Raw genomic sequence first — 16892 nt, 5'->3', positions numbered from 1 at the left:
TTAAACAGAGAAACACTTATGAGTCATTATTATGTTCTGGCATGTTATATGTTTGGCAACAGTTCTCTTAACCATAATTGAGTGTGTAGTGTGTAGCTTTTCATTTCTTAAACAACCATTTAGCAAGACGTTTCATGGGCAAATTCCAGGATGACTAAGCCAAGATTCATCAGGCTCAAATCTTTGGGAGGGAATCATTTTAACATTAATTTGCACCCTAATTTGAGTCCTGGGGCCTCATTTATAAAATGTTGTGCAGAAACCGTCCTAAATTTGATCTTACGATCATTTCTCAGATGTGCGTACGTGTGGTTCATAGAATGAACGTACACAGAAAACGAGCGGACGCCTCTCGTTCAGATGTGAAATCAATAAATCGCAAATGATCTTGAACTTGCGTGCAGTTGAACGGTTTCAGTTCTCCGCGTTGTAAACAACACCTTATTAATATCATTTACATAAAAGATCACCAGTCATCGTCCAAATCCTTTCATTTAGAATAGCGGAAGAAGCTGCAAGAATAGCTTAGATTTCCAAAAACCTGCAGTAATCTGACAAGGAATAGTGCGTACGTCTGCTCAGACCCTGACGTGGCGCTAAGCACTTTTCCACGTCAAAGATCGTTTTTATAAATATGAGCGTTGGCGTGGATTTAAGCGTACGCACACTCTAAGATCAAATCTGTGCGTACGCACGCTTTATAAATGAGGCCCCAGACCTTTAAGAGATAGTTGACCCAAAAATGAAAATTACCCCATAATTTACTTACCCTCAAGCCATCCTATTTTCTTTTCTTTCTTTCTATCCTGGCTCTACCAAGCTTTATAATGGGAGTGATTTTGAAGCCCCCCAAAAAAGATGCATTTGTGTTATAATAAAATATTTACAAAAATGTGAGGGGTGTACTCACTTCTGTGAGATACTGTATATTTACTGTCACTTTTGATCAAGCTAATGCATCCTTGCTGAATAAAAGTATTAATTTCTTAAAAAAAAAAAAAAAAATTGAATGGTAGTGTATTTTATATATTCCAAAATATATTTTTGAGTATATTTGCAATACATTCCATTATTATGAAATTAATTATTTTTTACTTGTTTTTCCTTTCACATTTGTGAAAAACTGTACAGATCATTGTGTTCCTTGCATTTTATACAATATAAGAGTCTCCAGTTTTGAGCTTGATGGGTTTTATGCGTTTTTTTTATTTGTTTGTTTGTTTGTTTGTTTGTTGTTTTTTCTGTATGCAAGCTTGTTTCTGCAATGAAATAAAAAATAAAAAAGGTAATTGCGACTTTTTCTCACAGTTCTGACTTTTCTCAGAATTGCAAGATATAAACTCACAATTGTGAGTTATAAAGTCAGAATTGCATAACAAAGTCAGAATTGCGAGTTATAAAGAGAAGTGTGTGATATGCAGTCAGAATTGCAAGTTATAAAGTCAGAATTGCGTGATATAAACTCGCAATTACGTGTTATAATGTCCAATTGTGAGGGAAAAAGACTGCCATTTTTTTTCTCAGAATTGCGAGTTCATATCTCACAATTCTGAATTTATAACTCGCAGTTGCATCAGTTGAGTTAACAATTAATCCTGCGTATTCATATGCTGACGTTTCACATTGTACATTCCTAAACCCTGGGTTAATGTCCTTATTGCATATTTGTGGTGTCAGTGATAGGATAAACACAACACGGAACCTGCTTACCAAGCTCTGGCGTTGCGCATCCTCGTATTGCCGACTGCACTATCGGGTTTATGCTGAATGGGCATTTCGGACAAAAGCAGGGTTTCATAAACCTGGGTAAAAAGTGGTGCTAACCCTGCTTCTAAATTACAAGTGTGAAATGTTCCTTTACCCGGGGTTAAAATGGTGTTTAGAACTATCCCTTTAAATTCATTGTAAGTCTTTGGGATGTGCTGGAGTAGATTTTACAGAGTGCTTGACTCTAACATCACAACATGTATTTCCATCAAGAGGTGCATTGATTTTTGGTCAAGATCTTGTATTGACAATGCAAGAGTCGAGCACTCTGTAAAGTCTACTGCACGCCCATGTACCCCAAGTGACTGATTTTGAATGCTCTACATTGTCTTAGTATTCTGTGAGTCTTAAAATGCTGTGCGGAAGGATCTTAGCATCTGTGCTTAAATATTCCTTCATCTTTCCTTTGTCCTCACCAGAGACCCCCTCCATCCCCTCTATATTTCACATTGCCCCACAGCCTGAGCCTGACAAGAAGCTCACTGATTGGCTGAAAGAGCAGGGCGCCGACTCCGAGACCGTAGATAAGGTGAAAACATACTGAGCACTGAATCACACTGCATGCATAGTGTCTTTCCCACGATATGAAAATGACTCACTGTTTAAGTTTCCAAAGATAAATGAACAAATTTATGCCAAGTGCTTGTGGTTTCTGTCTGTGACAGTTTGTTGTAGAAGATTACACACTCAGTGACATTCTCTGTGACGTGACTAAAGAAGACCTTCGCTGCCTCAGGCTTAGGTGAGGGTGTAATCTGTAAATGTGTAATTGAGTGATTGATTGATTGATTGATTGATTGTGTACACTGTTCATTTGCATAAAGTGACTTCAATTATTTGGTCACAAGCCACACTTAAAATGTAATAAATATAATATAATACATCATTTTGAAATTTTAATAAAAAAAAAAAATATATATATATATATATATATATATATATATATATATTTAAAATCTACATATATATATATACAAAATATTAAATACAGCCTTGGATCAAAATATACAGTAAAAACAATAATAATGTGAAAACATATTACAATTTAAAAGAACTGTTTTCTATTTGTATATATATTAAAATGTAATTTATTCCTGTGATGGCAAAGCTGAATTTTCAGCATCATCACTCCAGTCTTCAGTGTCACATGATCCTTCAGAAATCATTCTAATATGCTGATTTGCTGCTCAAGAAATATTTCTTATTATCGATGTTGAAAAAAAATTGTGCTGCTTAATATTTTTGTGGAAACCGTGAATATATTTTTGCAGGATTCTTTGATGAATATAAAGTTCAAAATAAAAATAATTTACTGAGCCCAAATATTTGAACAATTCATTCGCTCATTCGTTCATTCATTTAAAATCTACATGAAGGTACAAGTACGTTAAGTTAGTTTTAAGACAAAGTCTGCAATTGTTTTTTTGCAGATTATTGCAGAATTCATTTTAATTTTGTGTGTTTGTGTACACTTTAGGGGAGGAGTGCTGTGTCGTATCTGGAAAGCCATTCAGAGACACCGAAACAAAGGACTTAGAAAGGTCAATAATGACGAGGGGAATTCAGAAGGATGAAATCAGCAGGAAGTTGCTCAAAATGGACACCTGGGCCGGCAAAATATATCATCACACACATCCCTATAATGAGAGACTTGTAATTATGTCATGCTCTCTCGTAGTTGGACATGTTTGCTTGTCTTTCAGCTATGACCTAATGTTTTTGTGGTATTTTTTTTGTATATGTTTTCAGCCTCTCCAAGATTTACATCTAATTTCCATTGAATTTCAATAGGAAAACCCATGCGGATGAAACGGCTCAATCTAGGAAAGACTGTACTTTCCGCTTTTTACAGAGCGGTGTTGCCTGTAACAGAAAGACCCTCTCCAAGTGACTTGGGAATGGGCCTAGAACGGCAGAGGAGAGGATGTTACCTACTTGTGTAGGACTTCAGATCATGCCATTTTAAAGATTTAGGTTTCTATTTGTTTTAGCATTACAAGTCTGGAAAATGTGTTGAGTTCAGTTCTAAAATACTGTATTACTTGACATACTTTTGTGAGGGACTGTATGGACAAAATGACCACAGACCTCTCGGACCAGGGCTCTAAGGAGCCTCTTTTAGATGTATTTGGATGCAGTTACCCCAGTACGAAGATAAATACTTAAATACACATTATAACATTCAGTTGCAACTTCAGTATATTGAACTTGATACTTACCTGTACTTCAACCGTCACTCGACTTTCATTTTTTTTTATAAAAATGTGTGCAAGACTAGTCTTGCAGAAAGCACACCCTGTGGCTTACTTAAACTACAATCTGCGTTCCACAAACATGTATATTTCTTAAGAATGATGAGACCTGTTGTGTCAGTAGTTGTTCATATTTAGGTTTATTCAGCCTTGTAGTCTGATACAGAGCTGAACACCATGACCTGAAGATGCAATGAATCAAACCACCAAAATTGTTTGACATGAATTGACACATTCTTATGTTTGATTTGTTTTGTTTCATATCTCTGCTATCGTGTTTGAATGTTCGTGCATGTGTTGATCTGTTGTGTGGGAAGGGTAGCACTTGAGCACCAACTTTCCATCTAAACTATTTAAATTATTTCGCTACTGTGGGCCCTGAAAGTGGTGTGATGATAAAAATGCCTTTCTCTGACTTTTCAAAATGACTTGTAAACTGGATATTCAGGCTGTGTCTGAGACAAAATGCCAACTTGTTTCTCTGAACTGCAAAACTCTTCAGGTAAATAAAGTTCAGATGTGCAGCTGAGCAACCGTAATGTCTGAACACAGCAAATTGTTTTTCCATTAAATGTAACATGACAGTTATTAGAAAAGCTAGTCATTTGACTGCCTCCAGATATTTGGCATATTTTGGAAACAGCTATGGAAAATGTTGCAATCGCTGGGTACATTCTAAAAATAGAAAGACGTGCATCTAACATCAATAAATGTAAGAGTCTGATTGAATGAGGAAAGAAAACATTGTTATTGTAAGATTTTCTGTTTTGTATCATGTAAATTTAAGGAAAGTATCAGGTATCCCCGTGGTGGTGAAGTAGTTTTATGTCAGTAACACAAATACACTTTTTACATAATTTTGTATATAATCATCCTCAACTGTTCTCTGGAAGCACATCATGTTTTGGAAAATGAATCAAATTTAAAAAACTTAAGATCTGTTTTTCAGTTCTCAATCAAAGTGTCAGATGCTAAAGATAAATCTAATCGTTAGCATTAGACAACAACAACAACAAAATTCAACAACAGTCTGCAAACAAGAGTCTGCAAAAATGTAAAAAAGTACTATAAAAAATATTCTAAATGGGTTTTTTTTATTTTTATGAATCAAATCGACTCAAATCAACTCTGTGTGACTATCACAGTGGTTACTGATTTAACAGCTGACTGTACAGAGGAATATTTTTAGTAAAAAAAATTTAATTTCCTCTCAGGCCTCACAATGCTATCATATGCCTTGGAAGCCTTCGTCCACGTGTCATGTAGGCTATTTTTATGATTGTATGTTGTTTTGGCTTTCTTTGAGTTTAAAAGACAGTGTCACTGTATGGAGAATAGACCTATGTATGTGCAGATTATTGGCATGTAACCTTTCAGAAACGTATTTGTTCCATGGTGGATTAAAAGCCATATGTGTTTGGAACGTGATGTTTTGGAACTTGAGGGTAATTAGATAGTGAACTATTCCTTTAAAACCGGAAGGACATGGACTGATAAAAATCTGTCATATGTCTAAGATGTAAATATGATGGAATGGATGATTTCTGTTGTCATTCCAAATCAAATGTAAAATGAGTCAGAAATGCAGAAAGCCTGGTTCTGTTGTGACGTTCTCTCTGAAGCTATGCACACATTAAATTTAATGTGTAAATGAGAGCGATAAATACTTAATTTATTTTCAGTGAATCAAATTTGGAAATTACATCATCTTGTTTTTGTGTATGAGCTCATAGCATATTTGATCCTCAGCTATCCAAATGAAGTGGTTAGTGCAGACAGTTTTTAGGGAACTAATGTAGAAGGAAATTTTGTTCACTATTAAAACCATGTGGGAAAAACTGCCATATCGATATTTTTAATATTATCTCAAAATTTGGTAGCAGGTATATTATGCTGTCACTTTAAGACCTGATGCACAGATCCATTATACTGTTACATGCATTTTCTTTCTCCACTGAATTTTGGCGTGGGATTGCATGTATTGTCAAATACACACAAAATAATGTCAAAATGTCAGTCTTGGTGAGTATTCACATAAATACAAATTATGTTTTAAGTTAAATTAAATAGTTGACAAAGAAAACGCATGTGTAAATGGATTCGTGTGTCAGGTCTTAAAGTGACAGCAGCCTAATATACCTGCTGCCAAATTATGAGATAATATTAAAAATATCTATATGGCAGTTTTTTCCCTAATAGTGAGCACAATTTCCTTTTCTGTATCATCTTGCACTTTACACATTGCAGTTACAAATGGTCGTGCCGGCTCTTGCGTTAAAAAATGGTGACTAAGTGTAGTATAATATCCATAGTGAGAGACTGATGCATGTATATTCTAACACTGTGTCCTAACCAGACGCACACGACGCCGCGACATGCGATAAAAGGTATCTTTTCCATCTTAATCAGAGTTTTTTTTTTTGTCCTCACCAGCATAGGCGGAGCGAGTGTAAGGCTGAGAAAGGCTTAAGGCTGATTTATACTTCTGCGTCGAGTGTACGCCGTAGCTACGTAGCTAAGGCTGTTTGTACCATGCGTAGCCTACGACGTAGCCTGACGTGCACCTCTTCAAATCTGTAACAACGCGTCAATTCTACGCGGACCGCAAGCGCTGTGATTGGTCTGCTAGAACCCCTCCCACGGGTCAAAAAACTGGCGCGGAGCAATAGGAGAAGAGTGAGCGTTTTCAACTTCCATAGGAATGAAATACGCTCTGTTTCAGGGGACACATGCAGTCAAACTGCAACAAAAGTCGTTACCTATTTGTAAGCTTCTCTGACAACGTACATGATAAGCTGCTTCTTCTTCGGCTTTTGCCTTGATACTCAACATTTCCGCGGACACTGCCTACTAGTGGTCTGCATGCACGTCGACGCGGACAACGACGCATAAGTATAAATGAAAAAAGACGCATAGCCTACGGCGCAGAGGCTCCGGCGTAGGTCCGACGCAGAAGTATAAATCAGCCTTTAGCCTTCCCCTGGCCATGGGTCAAAAATTAACTAGGGCTTGGCCAAAAATGCAGCTGCACATTTAATCTAAGTCTAGTAATAAAGTGAAAGTAAAAATTAAATAAAGTGTCGATTGCGGCATTTAATATAGATCATCTGCTCATGTTGCGTTATACTTTTTACTTGTTTCACAGCGTTGCGCACTATAACCAATCACGCACGATTCTGTTGAGCTTACAATTGCAAAGGCCAATCAGAGGTGTTCAGATTAGTCATCGCTGAAACGCCGGAGTTTTGTTCAGTGCGCGAGCTGAACTCGGAATTCTGCACTCTCGCTAATGCTCTCAGTCTCATCATAAACAGATAAACATAAACAGATTTGGTGATTGTGCTCTTGAGATCGTCTAAACTAATATAAACAGGTTTTTCTATTTACATTTTTGCAGGGTTGAACAATGTAGCCAATCACAAACATATCTGATGATTTCTTGCCCAGTGCTGAGATCTGCACACTCAAATCCTCTCGTTATAATTTAACTTTTAACAAAAAAGTATAGTTATTATGTAGGCCAAATAAGATATTCATTGTACAGTCAACTTAATCGATTAGCAGAACTTGTGAGATTGCGATGAATTATGAGTGACAGCTTAGTGTTAAGGAAGCGGTTTTATGCACTCTTTTTTTAGGCCTAATTCATTCAGAATTTGAAGATAATGTATTTTTTTGCGTTTATGCTTGAATGTGTAGGTTGCTAATAGGCGATTTTCATGTTTATTTCATGACATAGACTCATGTGTTTTTAATGGAGGTATCGCATCTAGCCTTACCCTAGAGTTGGTTCACCCTCCACATATGCTAACCAACCTTGACGGCGACACGCGACGATTCTTTTTTAGAAACGGTTTCTATTTCTCCGCGACGTCGCGGCTGGAACAGCAACACAAAGTATGCCAATGATAATATCAGGTACTGTTTATGTGCTTTACTTAATGTTAAAAGGGTCTAATGTGAGTTTGAATATCATTCTGTGTTCCCAGCTTTTTAGCTGTAATGAAAACAACACTGGCTAATTCACCTCAGATCTTGAAAATAAATAAATGGGCACAAGAACCTTAAAACTGTCAACTCAATGCGAACAAACAAGTGTATTCTAAGACAAAGATTGGTTCAGTCACTCCGTATGTACTTTAAATAATGTTTAAATGGTGTAATATTTATGAATTTTACTATGTACTTGCCCATATAATTGTGGCTGCTGTGCTCTTGCCGAGAGAGCCCGCTCACACTCTCTTCTGATTGGCTGTGGTTTTTGATTGATATTATCGCTTCTCAATGGCCACGTACACACTGTAAGTTTTAGGAGTGACAACCGCATTTAAATGCGGGAGGGAATCCCCTAAATTATCGTTACATGTGTGTACGGAACATGACTCACTCTAGAAAATGCAATGATTGACAGCTTGGAAACCATAGCGACGTTCTGGCGTCCCTCGTGTTTGGTATCCGTTATCGTGACCAAAGTAGGTAATTAAAGTGACAAAACACTCGTTATTTTCAGCAATTTAACTAAACACACTAACACAGTCGACTGAGGCGTCGTGTTTTGTTTATGCTTGTATAGCCAGTTTCACACAGCGCGCGGCACTCATTCTGTGTTGCCATGGTCACTCATTATATAAGCTTTTTGGGCTCGTCTCATAAAGCAAAGGGGTTTATGGAGTTATTAAAGTGAGCAGACATGAATCGCGATTTTCAGCATAAAGCATTTGGATAGGCTTGTGCTTTCCCTGTGATTCGCCGCGCATAGCTACACGAGAGACACACGTTACACCGGTGCACGTAAACGTCGTTAACAACTAGTTGTTAAGTTCGGTTCCGTACACACTGCGTGGAATTTCTGTAAATGCGGTTGTCACTACCTGTACTTTTCGGGAGTTAATACGGTTGTAGAATGCGGTTGTCACTCCCGTATTTTACTGAACTGTGTGTGTACAGAACGCGATTAAGCACTAAAAGGTGAACTGACAACCGAATTTAGCTGCAGTGTGTCTACGTGGCCAAAAATGTGGCGTCGCGTTTTGTGTGGGCAATCAAATTGCTCGTCACTGCAATCTTATCACATCGCTTCTGGTTAGGACACGTGTAAGAAAGTGAAAAGTAATAAGTAGGGAGAGAGAGAATAATTAATTTCACTAAAAAAAAGTAAGTAAAAAGCAGGTAGAGAGACTCAAGGAAAGAAAGAAACTGCAACACAACACAAGGAGGTTACAAACACTTGATGTATGCACAGATAGTGGCAGTATTCATGCAATGAAAAGTGATATCTATATAAAAACATCAGAATGCTTATCAAAGGGTCAAGTATTCAAGTGTTATACACAAACATTCTATGGCTGTTGCATTCAGAATGACTAGGCGTTTGGAACTCTTTCTTATTTTGTATCTACTTATGACAGCAAAGTATGAATGCAGAGCTGAATGCATTGTTGGCCTTCAACATCCTCCTGAAGGTAACACCAAGAAAAATATTGACCGTACTCTTACCCGAAACTCTGGTAAACGTCATTTCAATGTCATTTGTCGTAAAGTTCAAGTTAGATGGAAGGAAGGAAGGAAGGAACGACACCTGAGAAGGTGATCTGTTTGTGACGCATGCATTTTATAAGTTATCAATTTAAAGGTTGGCCAAGATACAAAAATGTCTGGCATTCAAACAGTGGTCATGGAAACGAACTTGGTATGCAGATAAAAGATAAACGTGTAAAGATAACGTAACAGACACCTACAATGTCCAAGAAGTGTGCTGTAAAGGGCCTTCTTCATAGTGTTGCTGGCTTCTTGTCTTTGTCTGCACTCTTAAAAATAAAGCTACCAAAAGAGGGGTTTTGCAGCAATGTCATAGAAGAACGATTCAGTGAACCGTGTTTTTTGTGTGTGAAGAACATTTTAATATTCTAAAGAACCTTTAGTGCAATGGAAATGTTCCATGAATGTTAAAGGTTCTTCATGGAACCATAGATGCCAATAAAGAACCTGTATTGTGAAGAAAGTGTATTTTTAATAAATGTTTAACAACATGCCCGGTCAGCCCCAGAAGACACCAGACTTAGTACAGCCATGATCTCATATATATGTCTTAGGCCACCATTAGATGATGTATTAGCAATTGTATAATGGCCATATATAATTATTGCTCAGTCTCAGGAATTGCTCAGGAATGCCAAGAAAACTTTCAAAATATGAGAAGTTTCTTCTTTGACAAATTGGAATAAGTCCAGGTCGTCACACTAAATACTGATTTTTACTTAAAGCCATTTTGTTCTGATTTATTTTATTTTTTTTTTTATTTTGTGTACATATTTCCTTTATTTTCTGTATAAAGAGACCGAAAAATAAATATGGATGGTAATTAAAACATTGGTGGCCTAAGGCTTTTGCACAGTATACATATGAGCAATATCACACGAGTAGCCGTGCGATATGGCTGCATATCGGCATGGCTGTGATTCGTCTTTTATTGTGATATTGCGTTTATATGTTTATTAACGAAGCACTGGCCAAGATGAAGCTGTTCTCGGCGGTTATACAACCCATGAAGGGCCGTTGACGGCTTGGAGCTCACATTTTCGAAAACATCTTAGCAAATTGTAAAACAGGCGCTATGATTAAATATAAGTCACATAATTCATGTCTAAGCAACTACATTCTTGCCTAAAAAACTCTTAAAACTACAGTTCGTGGTACAACAAGTGTAGTATTTGCAAAAATTACGGTGGATTTGCTCGGCCGCCATGACAGTCGCTTCAAGCGGAGTGATACAAACGGTGAAAAGGTAGGAGTGCTGTTATCACTAAAATATCGCACGGCTATCAGCCAATCAGATTCAAGAACCAGAAAGAACTGTTGTATAAAAATATATACACACACACAGTGCCCTCCATAAGTATTGGAACAGTAAAGACAAATTGCTCTGTTAGCTGTGGTGTCAAGACATCTATAAATATGATTAAAAGATTAATATGAGGCAGAAGTACAGAATGTCACATTTTATTATTGACTGTTTCAACACAAAATGTTTTACCAACTAAGAAGAACAGCACTTTTACAGTTTCATCCCTCTGTCTAATGTGAGCATAAGTATTGGGACGGTTTAACTTAAAGTAAATGTAAATGTGTAAAAGCTCATATTTAATTGTAAATCCCTTGCAAGCAATCACAGGAGTGAGTCTGTGACCCATAGACATCACCAGACTCTCAGTTTTTTTACGTTTTCCAGGCCTTTATTACAGCCATTTTCAACGGTTGCTTGTTTTGGGGAGTTTCTGCCTTTAGTCTCCTCTTCAGCTAGTGAAATGCTTGTTCAGATTTAAATCTGGAGACCGACTTGGCCAATCTAAGACCCACAATTTTTTTACCATGATAATCTCCTTGATTGAGTTGGCAGTATAGTGTTTTGGGTTTCCATATGAATCACTTCCCAGTGAGTCTGGTGGCATTTTCTTGAACACTGGTAGGCAAAACTCTTTTGTACACTTCTGAAATCATTCTTCTGCAGCCATCATTGAATAAGTCATCAATAAAGATGAGTAAGCCCGTTCCAGAGGCAGACGTGCATGCCCATGACATGACACTACCACCACCATGCTTTCCAGATGAGCTTGGATGCCTTGGATCGTTTGCAGTTTCTTTTTTCTTTTTTTTCTCCACACTTGGGTCAAACTAATCTTTGTCTCGTCTGTCCATAAAACTCTACTGGCTCATCTCTGTGTGTCTTTGCAAATTCTAATTGGCTTTCCTATTTTTGGTACTGATCAGATGTTTGATGTTGCTGTGTATCCTCTGTAATTCTGTTGGTGAAGTCTCCTGCGAACAGCAGATTGTGACACCATCACCCCAGCTTTCTGGAGGTTGCTGGTGATTTTACTGACAGTTATTTTAGAGTTTTTTTTTTTTTTTTCATAGCCCTTGTCATTTTTTTTTTTTTTTTATCATCAACTGCTGTTGATTTTCTCAGCTGATCTGGTCGTTGTCAGTTGCTGAAGCCTGCCAGAGGTATCTATCTTTTTCAGGACATTCCAAGTCAATCTCCAGATTTAAATCCTATTGAACAAGCATTTCACCAGCTGAAGAGAAGACTAGTGCCGTGTGTCCACAAGAGCGTTTTTAACCAGCTGAAAACGCCTATCTGTGAGGGCTTGAGAGCGCTTTTCAGTTGAGACGCTTTGTTGCTATTATATGGAATATCCGCGGCACTGTTACTTGTAACTGATTTCGCAGATAATCTGTTTTAGACTGTTGTCGACACAATATAGAGTACTTGCTATGTATGTTCGGAGACCAGCAATATTAATTTCTCATCAATTTTGTTCCATTCTCTGCTTGTTGATGTCATTGTACAGCAAGAATGTTGTGACAGTTGGTCGGTGTTGTATTTGTCCCGCCCCTCTCCACTCTGATTGGACGGCTAGCTAAAAAGTGACAGTGATGAGTGCAGCTTTTTACTCAAAGTTGAACATTCTTCAACTCGTTACAACCAGTAAAAAACACCGAGCGCTCAGTGCTTTGGTGTGAAAAAGATGCTCAGCGCTTCGTTAAGCTCCTGGCATTTAAAAAACGCGGCACTCCCATTGAAAACTATTGGAAAAGTAGGCCTACGCTAGCTGCTGGAAAAAACACTTTAGTAAACACATGGCCTAAAGGTAGAAACTCCCCAAAACAAGCAACCGATGAAAATGGCTGTATTAAAGGCCTGGAAATGCATTTCAAAGTGTGAAAGCAAGAGTCTGGTGATGTCTATGGGTCACAGACTCACTCCTGTGATTGCTTGCAAGAGATTTACAATTAAATATGAGCTTTTACACATTTACATTTACTTTAAGTTAAACCTTCCCAATAGGCCTACTTATGCTCACATTAGGCAGAGGGATGAAACTCTAAAAGTGCTGTATTTCTTAGTTGGTAACTTAGTTTGATGACCACTTCAAATGTTGACTACTGTACATTAATATGCATGCATACATAATAAAAATTGCTTAAAACGTACAAAAATGGTCAAAACTCCTCCAATTTAATTTCAAACTAATTTTTTAATGCTGTTTTTAAATGTTTAGATCTAAGTACTTGTATTAAAACATCTTTTTACATCTCGTGTGTTTGCCTTGTTCTACATTTGCATGTTTTTAACCATAAGCCTCACTAAATGTATTTCTACATCAGCTATTTTGAATGTTCTTTCCATGTAAAACCTGAGCTTCTCACCATATCGCTGTCCTCATACACAGAACAACATTCAAATCATTTCCTGGTGCTATTTATAGCTCTGAAGAACATCTATATTTAGCACCTTGCTAATTTTAGACTTTTACATACAGCAAGTATAGACATAGCTGGAAAAGTGGGATAAAACAAAAGGTCAAATCTATTTTAAGCCCAGATCCAAAATTGTACACATTTTGATTTTATCATTTTCTATAAATTAATAATGATAAAAGGTCACATCTAAAATTAGCCAGTGCTATTTTCTTCATACAGTGAGTTCATTCATTTCTGCAGATTTAATTGGAAATGATGCTGTGGAGTAAAATAATATCAATTCAGCTTTAAAATATAAAATATATCAGAAATCAGCTATCCTGTCTGCTTCAACACCATCACTTCTGTCCTCTGCTTTCTGTTCTCAGTTTCTAGAATTCAATCATGACAACAGATTTCTTGCATAAAGCAGCAGGAACATGAAGAAAATGAACCACATAAATCAAGGAAAGTGTAATACTAGAAGCACTTTAAAGCATAAATAATTGAAAGCACATTTCAGCATAATGCGAGTTGATCAAAAAGGATGAAAAGGATTAAAACCACATGCAACCCTTGAAATCTGAGCCTTATTGTGAAGTTTTGTTCATTCAGAAAATTAAGAATAGGTCTGTTCCTTAAAGAGACAGTTCACCCAAAACGAAAATGTCATTAGTCCAAGCTAACACTTTCATTGTATGGACCAAAAAAACCCTGAGACATTTTTGAAAATATCTTCTTGAGTGTTCCAGAGAAGACATAAACTATCCCTTTCATGCTTTAAACCAGATAAACAAACAAGTGAATCTTTTATGTGTGACTGAGTCGGCACATTTGATCATATCTGCTGCACGTCAGTACTGACACTTTCAGCAGAAGTTTGTCATTACCAAGATAAAACATGAACCGAAGGATATGTGAAATAAGGTGTGACCAACTGTAAATGCTTATGTTATTTTAGTTGATAAGTCCAAAAGGTTGAGTAACTGGATTTAGGCCAATAAGATGAGTCTTAACAGCTACTCTTTGATACATAAAACACCCAAAATTAATCTAAAATCAGTTGCATTCATGATACATTGTTGGCAAAAATGACTGCTCTTCATACATTTCTGCAGTGTTAGGGAGAGTTACTTTTAAAAGCAATGCATTACAATATTGCGTTACTCCCTAAAAAAAGTAACTAATTGCGCTAGTTACTTTTTATGGAAAGTAATGTGTTACGTTACTTTTGCGTTACTTTTTTCTCATCTGGCCTGGGCCTATTTGTTTTTTAATAACAAAAAAGTTATATTTTTGGCAAATGTAAAGGCCCTTTCACACCAACAGTGACATGAATAAGCCTAGCCGCCTTTCCACTGCACACGACATTCACATCCGCATTTTGCCCCCCTAGCCGCAGTCGCCGGAACTTTGAAATTGGTCATGAAGCAACCGTTACCCTCGGCTTATTCACCATGGTAAACTGAACGATTTTAATGAATGTAATGTTAATGCATGTATGAATACATCCACACCAAGCAAATGACCCTCAATACATCTAAAATAAAAACACAGTAGATTTTATAGAGCTAATAATAATTATATTTTTTTTTTTCTGACATAATTATTAAAGGGTTAGTTCACCCAAAAATGAAAATAATGTCATTTATTACTCACCCTCATGTCCTTCCACACCCGTAAGACCTTCGTTCATCTTCGGAACACAAATTAAGATATTTTTGTTGAAATCCGACGGCTCAGTGAGGCCTGCATAGCCAACAATGACATTAATGTACTAAAAACATATTTAAATCAGTTCATGTGAGTACAGTGGTTCAATATTAATATTATAAAGCGAAGAGAATATTTTTGGTGCGTCAAAAAAACTAAATAACGACTTATATAGTGATGGCCGATTTCAAAACACTGCTTCAGGAAGCTTCGGAGTGTTATGAATCTTTTGTGTCGAATCAGTGGTTTGGAGCGCCAAAGTCACGTGATTTCAGCAGTTTGGCGGTTTGACACACAATCCGAATCATGATTCGACACAAAAGATTCATAATGCTCCGAAGCTTAAAGGATTAGTTCACTTTCATATAAAATTTTCCTGATGATTTACTCACCCCCATGTCATCCAAGATGTACATGTCTTTCTTTCTCCAGTCGAAAAGAAATTAAGGTTTTTGATGGAAACATTCCAGGATTATTCTCCTTATAATAGACTTCAATGGCCTCCAAACGGTTGAAGGTCAAAATTATTGTTTCAGTGCAGCTTCAAAGGGCTTCAAACGAAACCAGACAAGGAATAAGGGTCTTATCTAGCGAAACGATCAGTCTTTTTGAAAAAAATTTAAATGTGTTCCGCCAAAACCGTACTTTCATATTCTTCAAAAAGCTTACGCTGTAGGCTATGTCCTACGCCTTCCCTATTCTACTTACGGATCCATTCAGCCGATCTCCGGGTCTGGTGGTACCACTTTTAGTATAGCTTAGCACAGTTCATTGAATCTGATTAGACCGTTAGCACCTCGCTCAAAAATGACCAAAGGGTTTCGATATTTTTCCTATTTAAAACTTGACTCTTCTGTAGTTACATCGTGTACTAAGACCGACGGAAAATGAAAAGTTGCGATTTTCTAGGCCGATATGGCTAGGAACTATACTCTCATTCCGGTGTAATAATCAAGGAACTTTGCTGCCGTACCATGGGTGCAGCAGGCGCAATGATATTACGCAGCATGCAAGGGTGCAACATGATGATCTCATGAGTATTCATGTGTCTTTTATGTTAAAAGTGGTTCTATCACATGTACACTTACTTACATTTGCATAGACAGCATCTAAAACATAAATCATATACACATGAACTTTACAGGTGTAAAAATGTTCATTTATGAATCTTTTAATCTTAAAATGAATCTTTATTTAATCTGTGAATATTTAATCAGTTCATGGAATCAGTCGGTTGATTCTATTGCATTTATGATCACAGGTATCCCAAAAATTAGACCTATTTCAAAAGGCTGTGGACAAACAAAATTTAAACAAAATGTTAAAAAGCTTTTTACATCTGAACTCTTTTACAGAAAAAGTTAAATCAATCAATTTATTGGCAAACTAGCTTTTAAATTAGTCAAATGTGTATTTTCAAGCACATTTTGGAGCACAGTTCACCCGTCCATCAATCAGAGGAATGTGGTTATGAGAACAGGAAGTAGATTATTGTTCAACTGTCTCACACCTGCTCAGTGGCATACAACCCATCCACTCTACCTGAGGAATTTCAAGGGGGAGTAAACAAATTCCAAAGGTGGGGGGAAACCCATATCAAGGGCTTATAAAGAGTGATCTCAGTCAAGTCCAACAAAAGCTCTTCAGAAGTTTCTCTGTGTGGATTACCGCTCTCTTAACAATACTTAAACCCTTCATGAGATACTGGACAACTTCCAAAGTTCGAAGATGGTAATAAAAATATGTATTTTGGCCTTGGTTACACTACTCCTTTTTCAGGTGGAGACAGACGCAGGTGAGTGACTGCTTTTAAAGAATATGCAACAGAGCTTTTAAAACGCTGTTGAATGCGTTAATAATCCGCCAGCATGCTGTAAAAATGTGCCGCTGAAATGTTGAGCAATTGCTTTAAACATA

General features: G+C 37.0%; 1 protein-coding gene across 7 annotated transcripts in view; it reads left to right on the top strand.

The window, feature by feature from the left end:
• The window catches only part of map3k15 (mitogen-activated protein kinase kinase kinase 15), a 39672-nt gene extending 34911 nt beyond the window's left edge, over window positions 1-4761 (top strand). For 4 of the 7 annotated variants that reach the window (XM_051882114.1, XM_051882113.1, XM_051882118.1 and 1 more), the window contains one exon: window positions 3245-4761. In XM_051882114.1, coding sequence (XP_051738074.1) covers window positions 3245-3558 — 314 coding nt within the window. In that variant the 3' untranslated portion in view covers window positions 3559-4761. Of the gene's footprint in view, window positions 1-2186; window positions 2297-2432; window positions 2510-3244 lie in introns of all 7 variants that reach the window. The other 3 variants (XM_051882116.1, XM_051882120.1, XM_051882119.1) reach the window with 2 other exon arrangements.
• The last annotated feature ends 12131 nt before the right edge of the window (window positions 4762-16892 follow it).

The sequence above is a fragment of the Ctenopharyngodon idella genome, chromosome 23, assembly GCF_019924925.1.
Source record: "Ctenopharyngodon idella isolate HZGC_01 chromosome 23, HZGC01, whole genome shotgun sequence".
Classification (NCBI taxonomy): domain Eukaryota; kingdom Metazoa; phylum Chordata; class Actinopteri; order Cypriniformes; family Xenocyprididae; genus Ctenopharyngodon; species Ctenopharyngodon idella.
The sequence above is the reverse complement of the archived record's forward strand: the minus strand, read 5'-3'. Positions and strand labels throughout refer to the sequence as shown.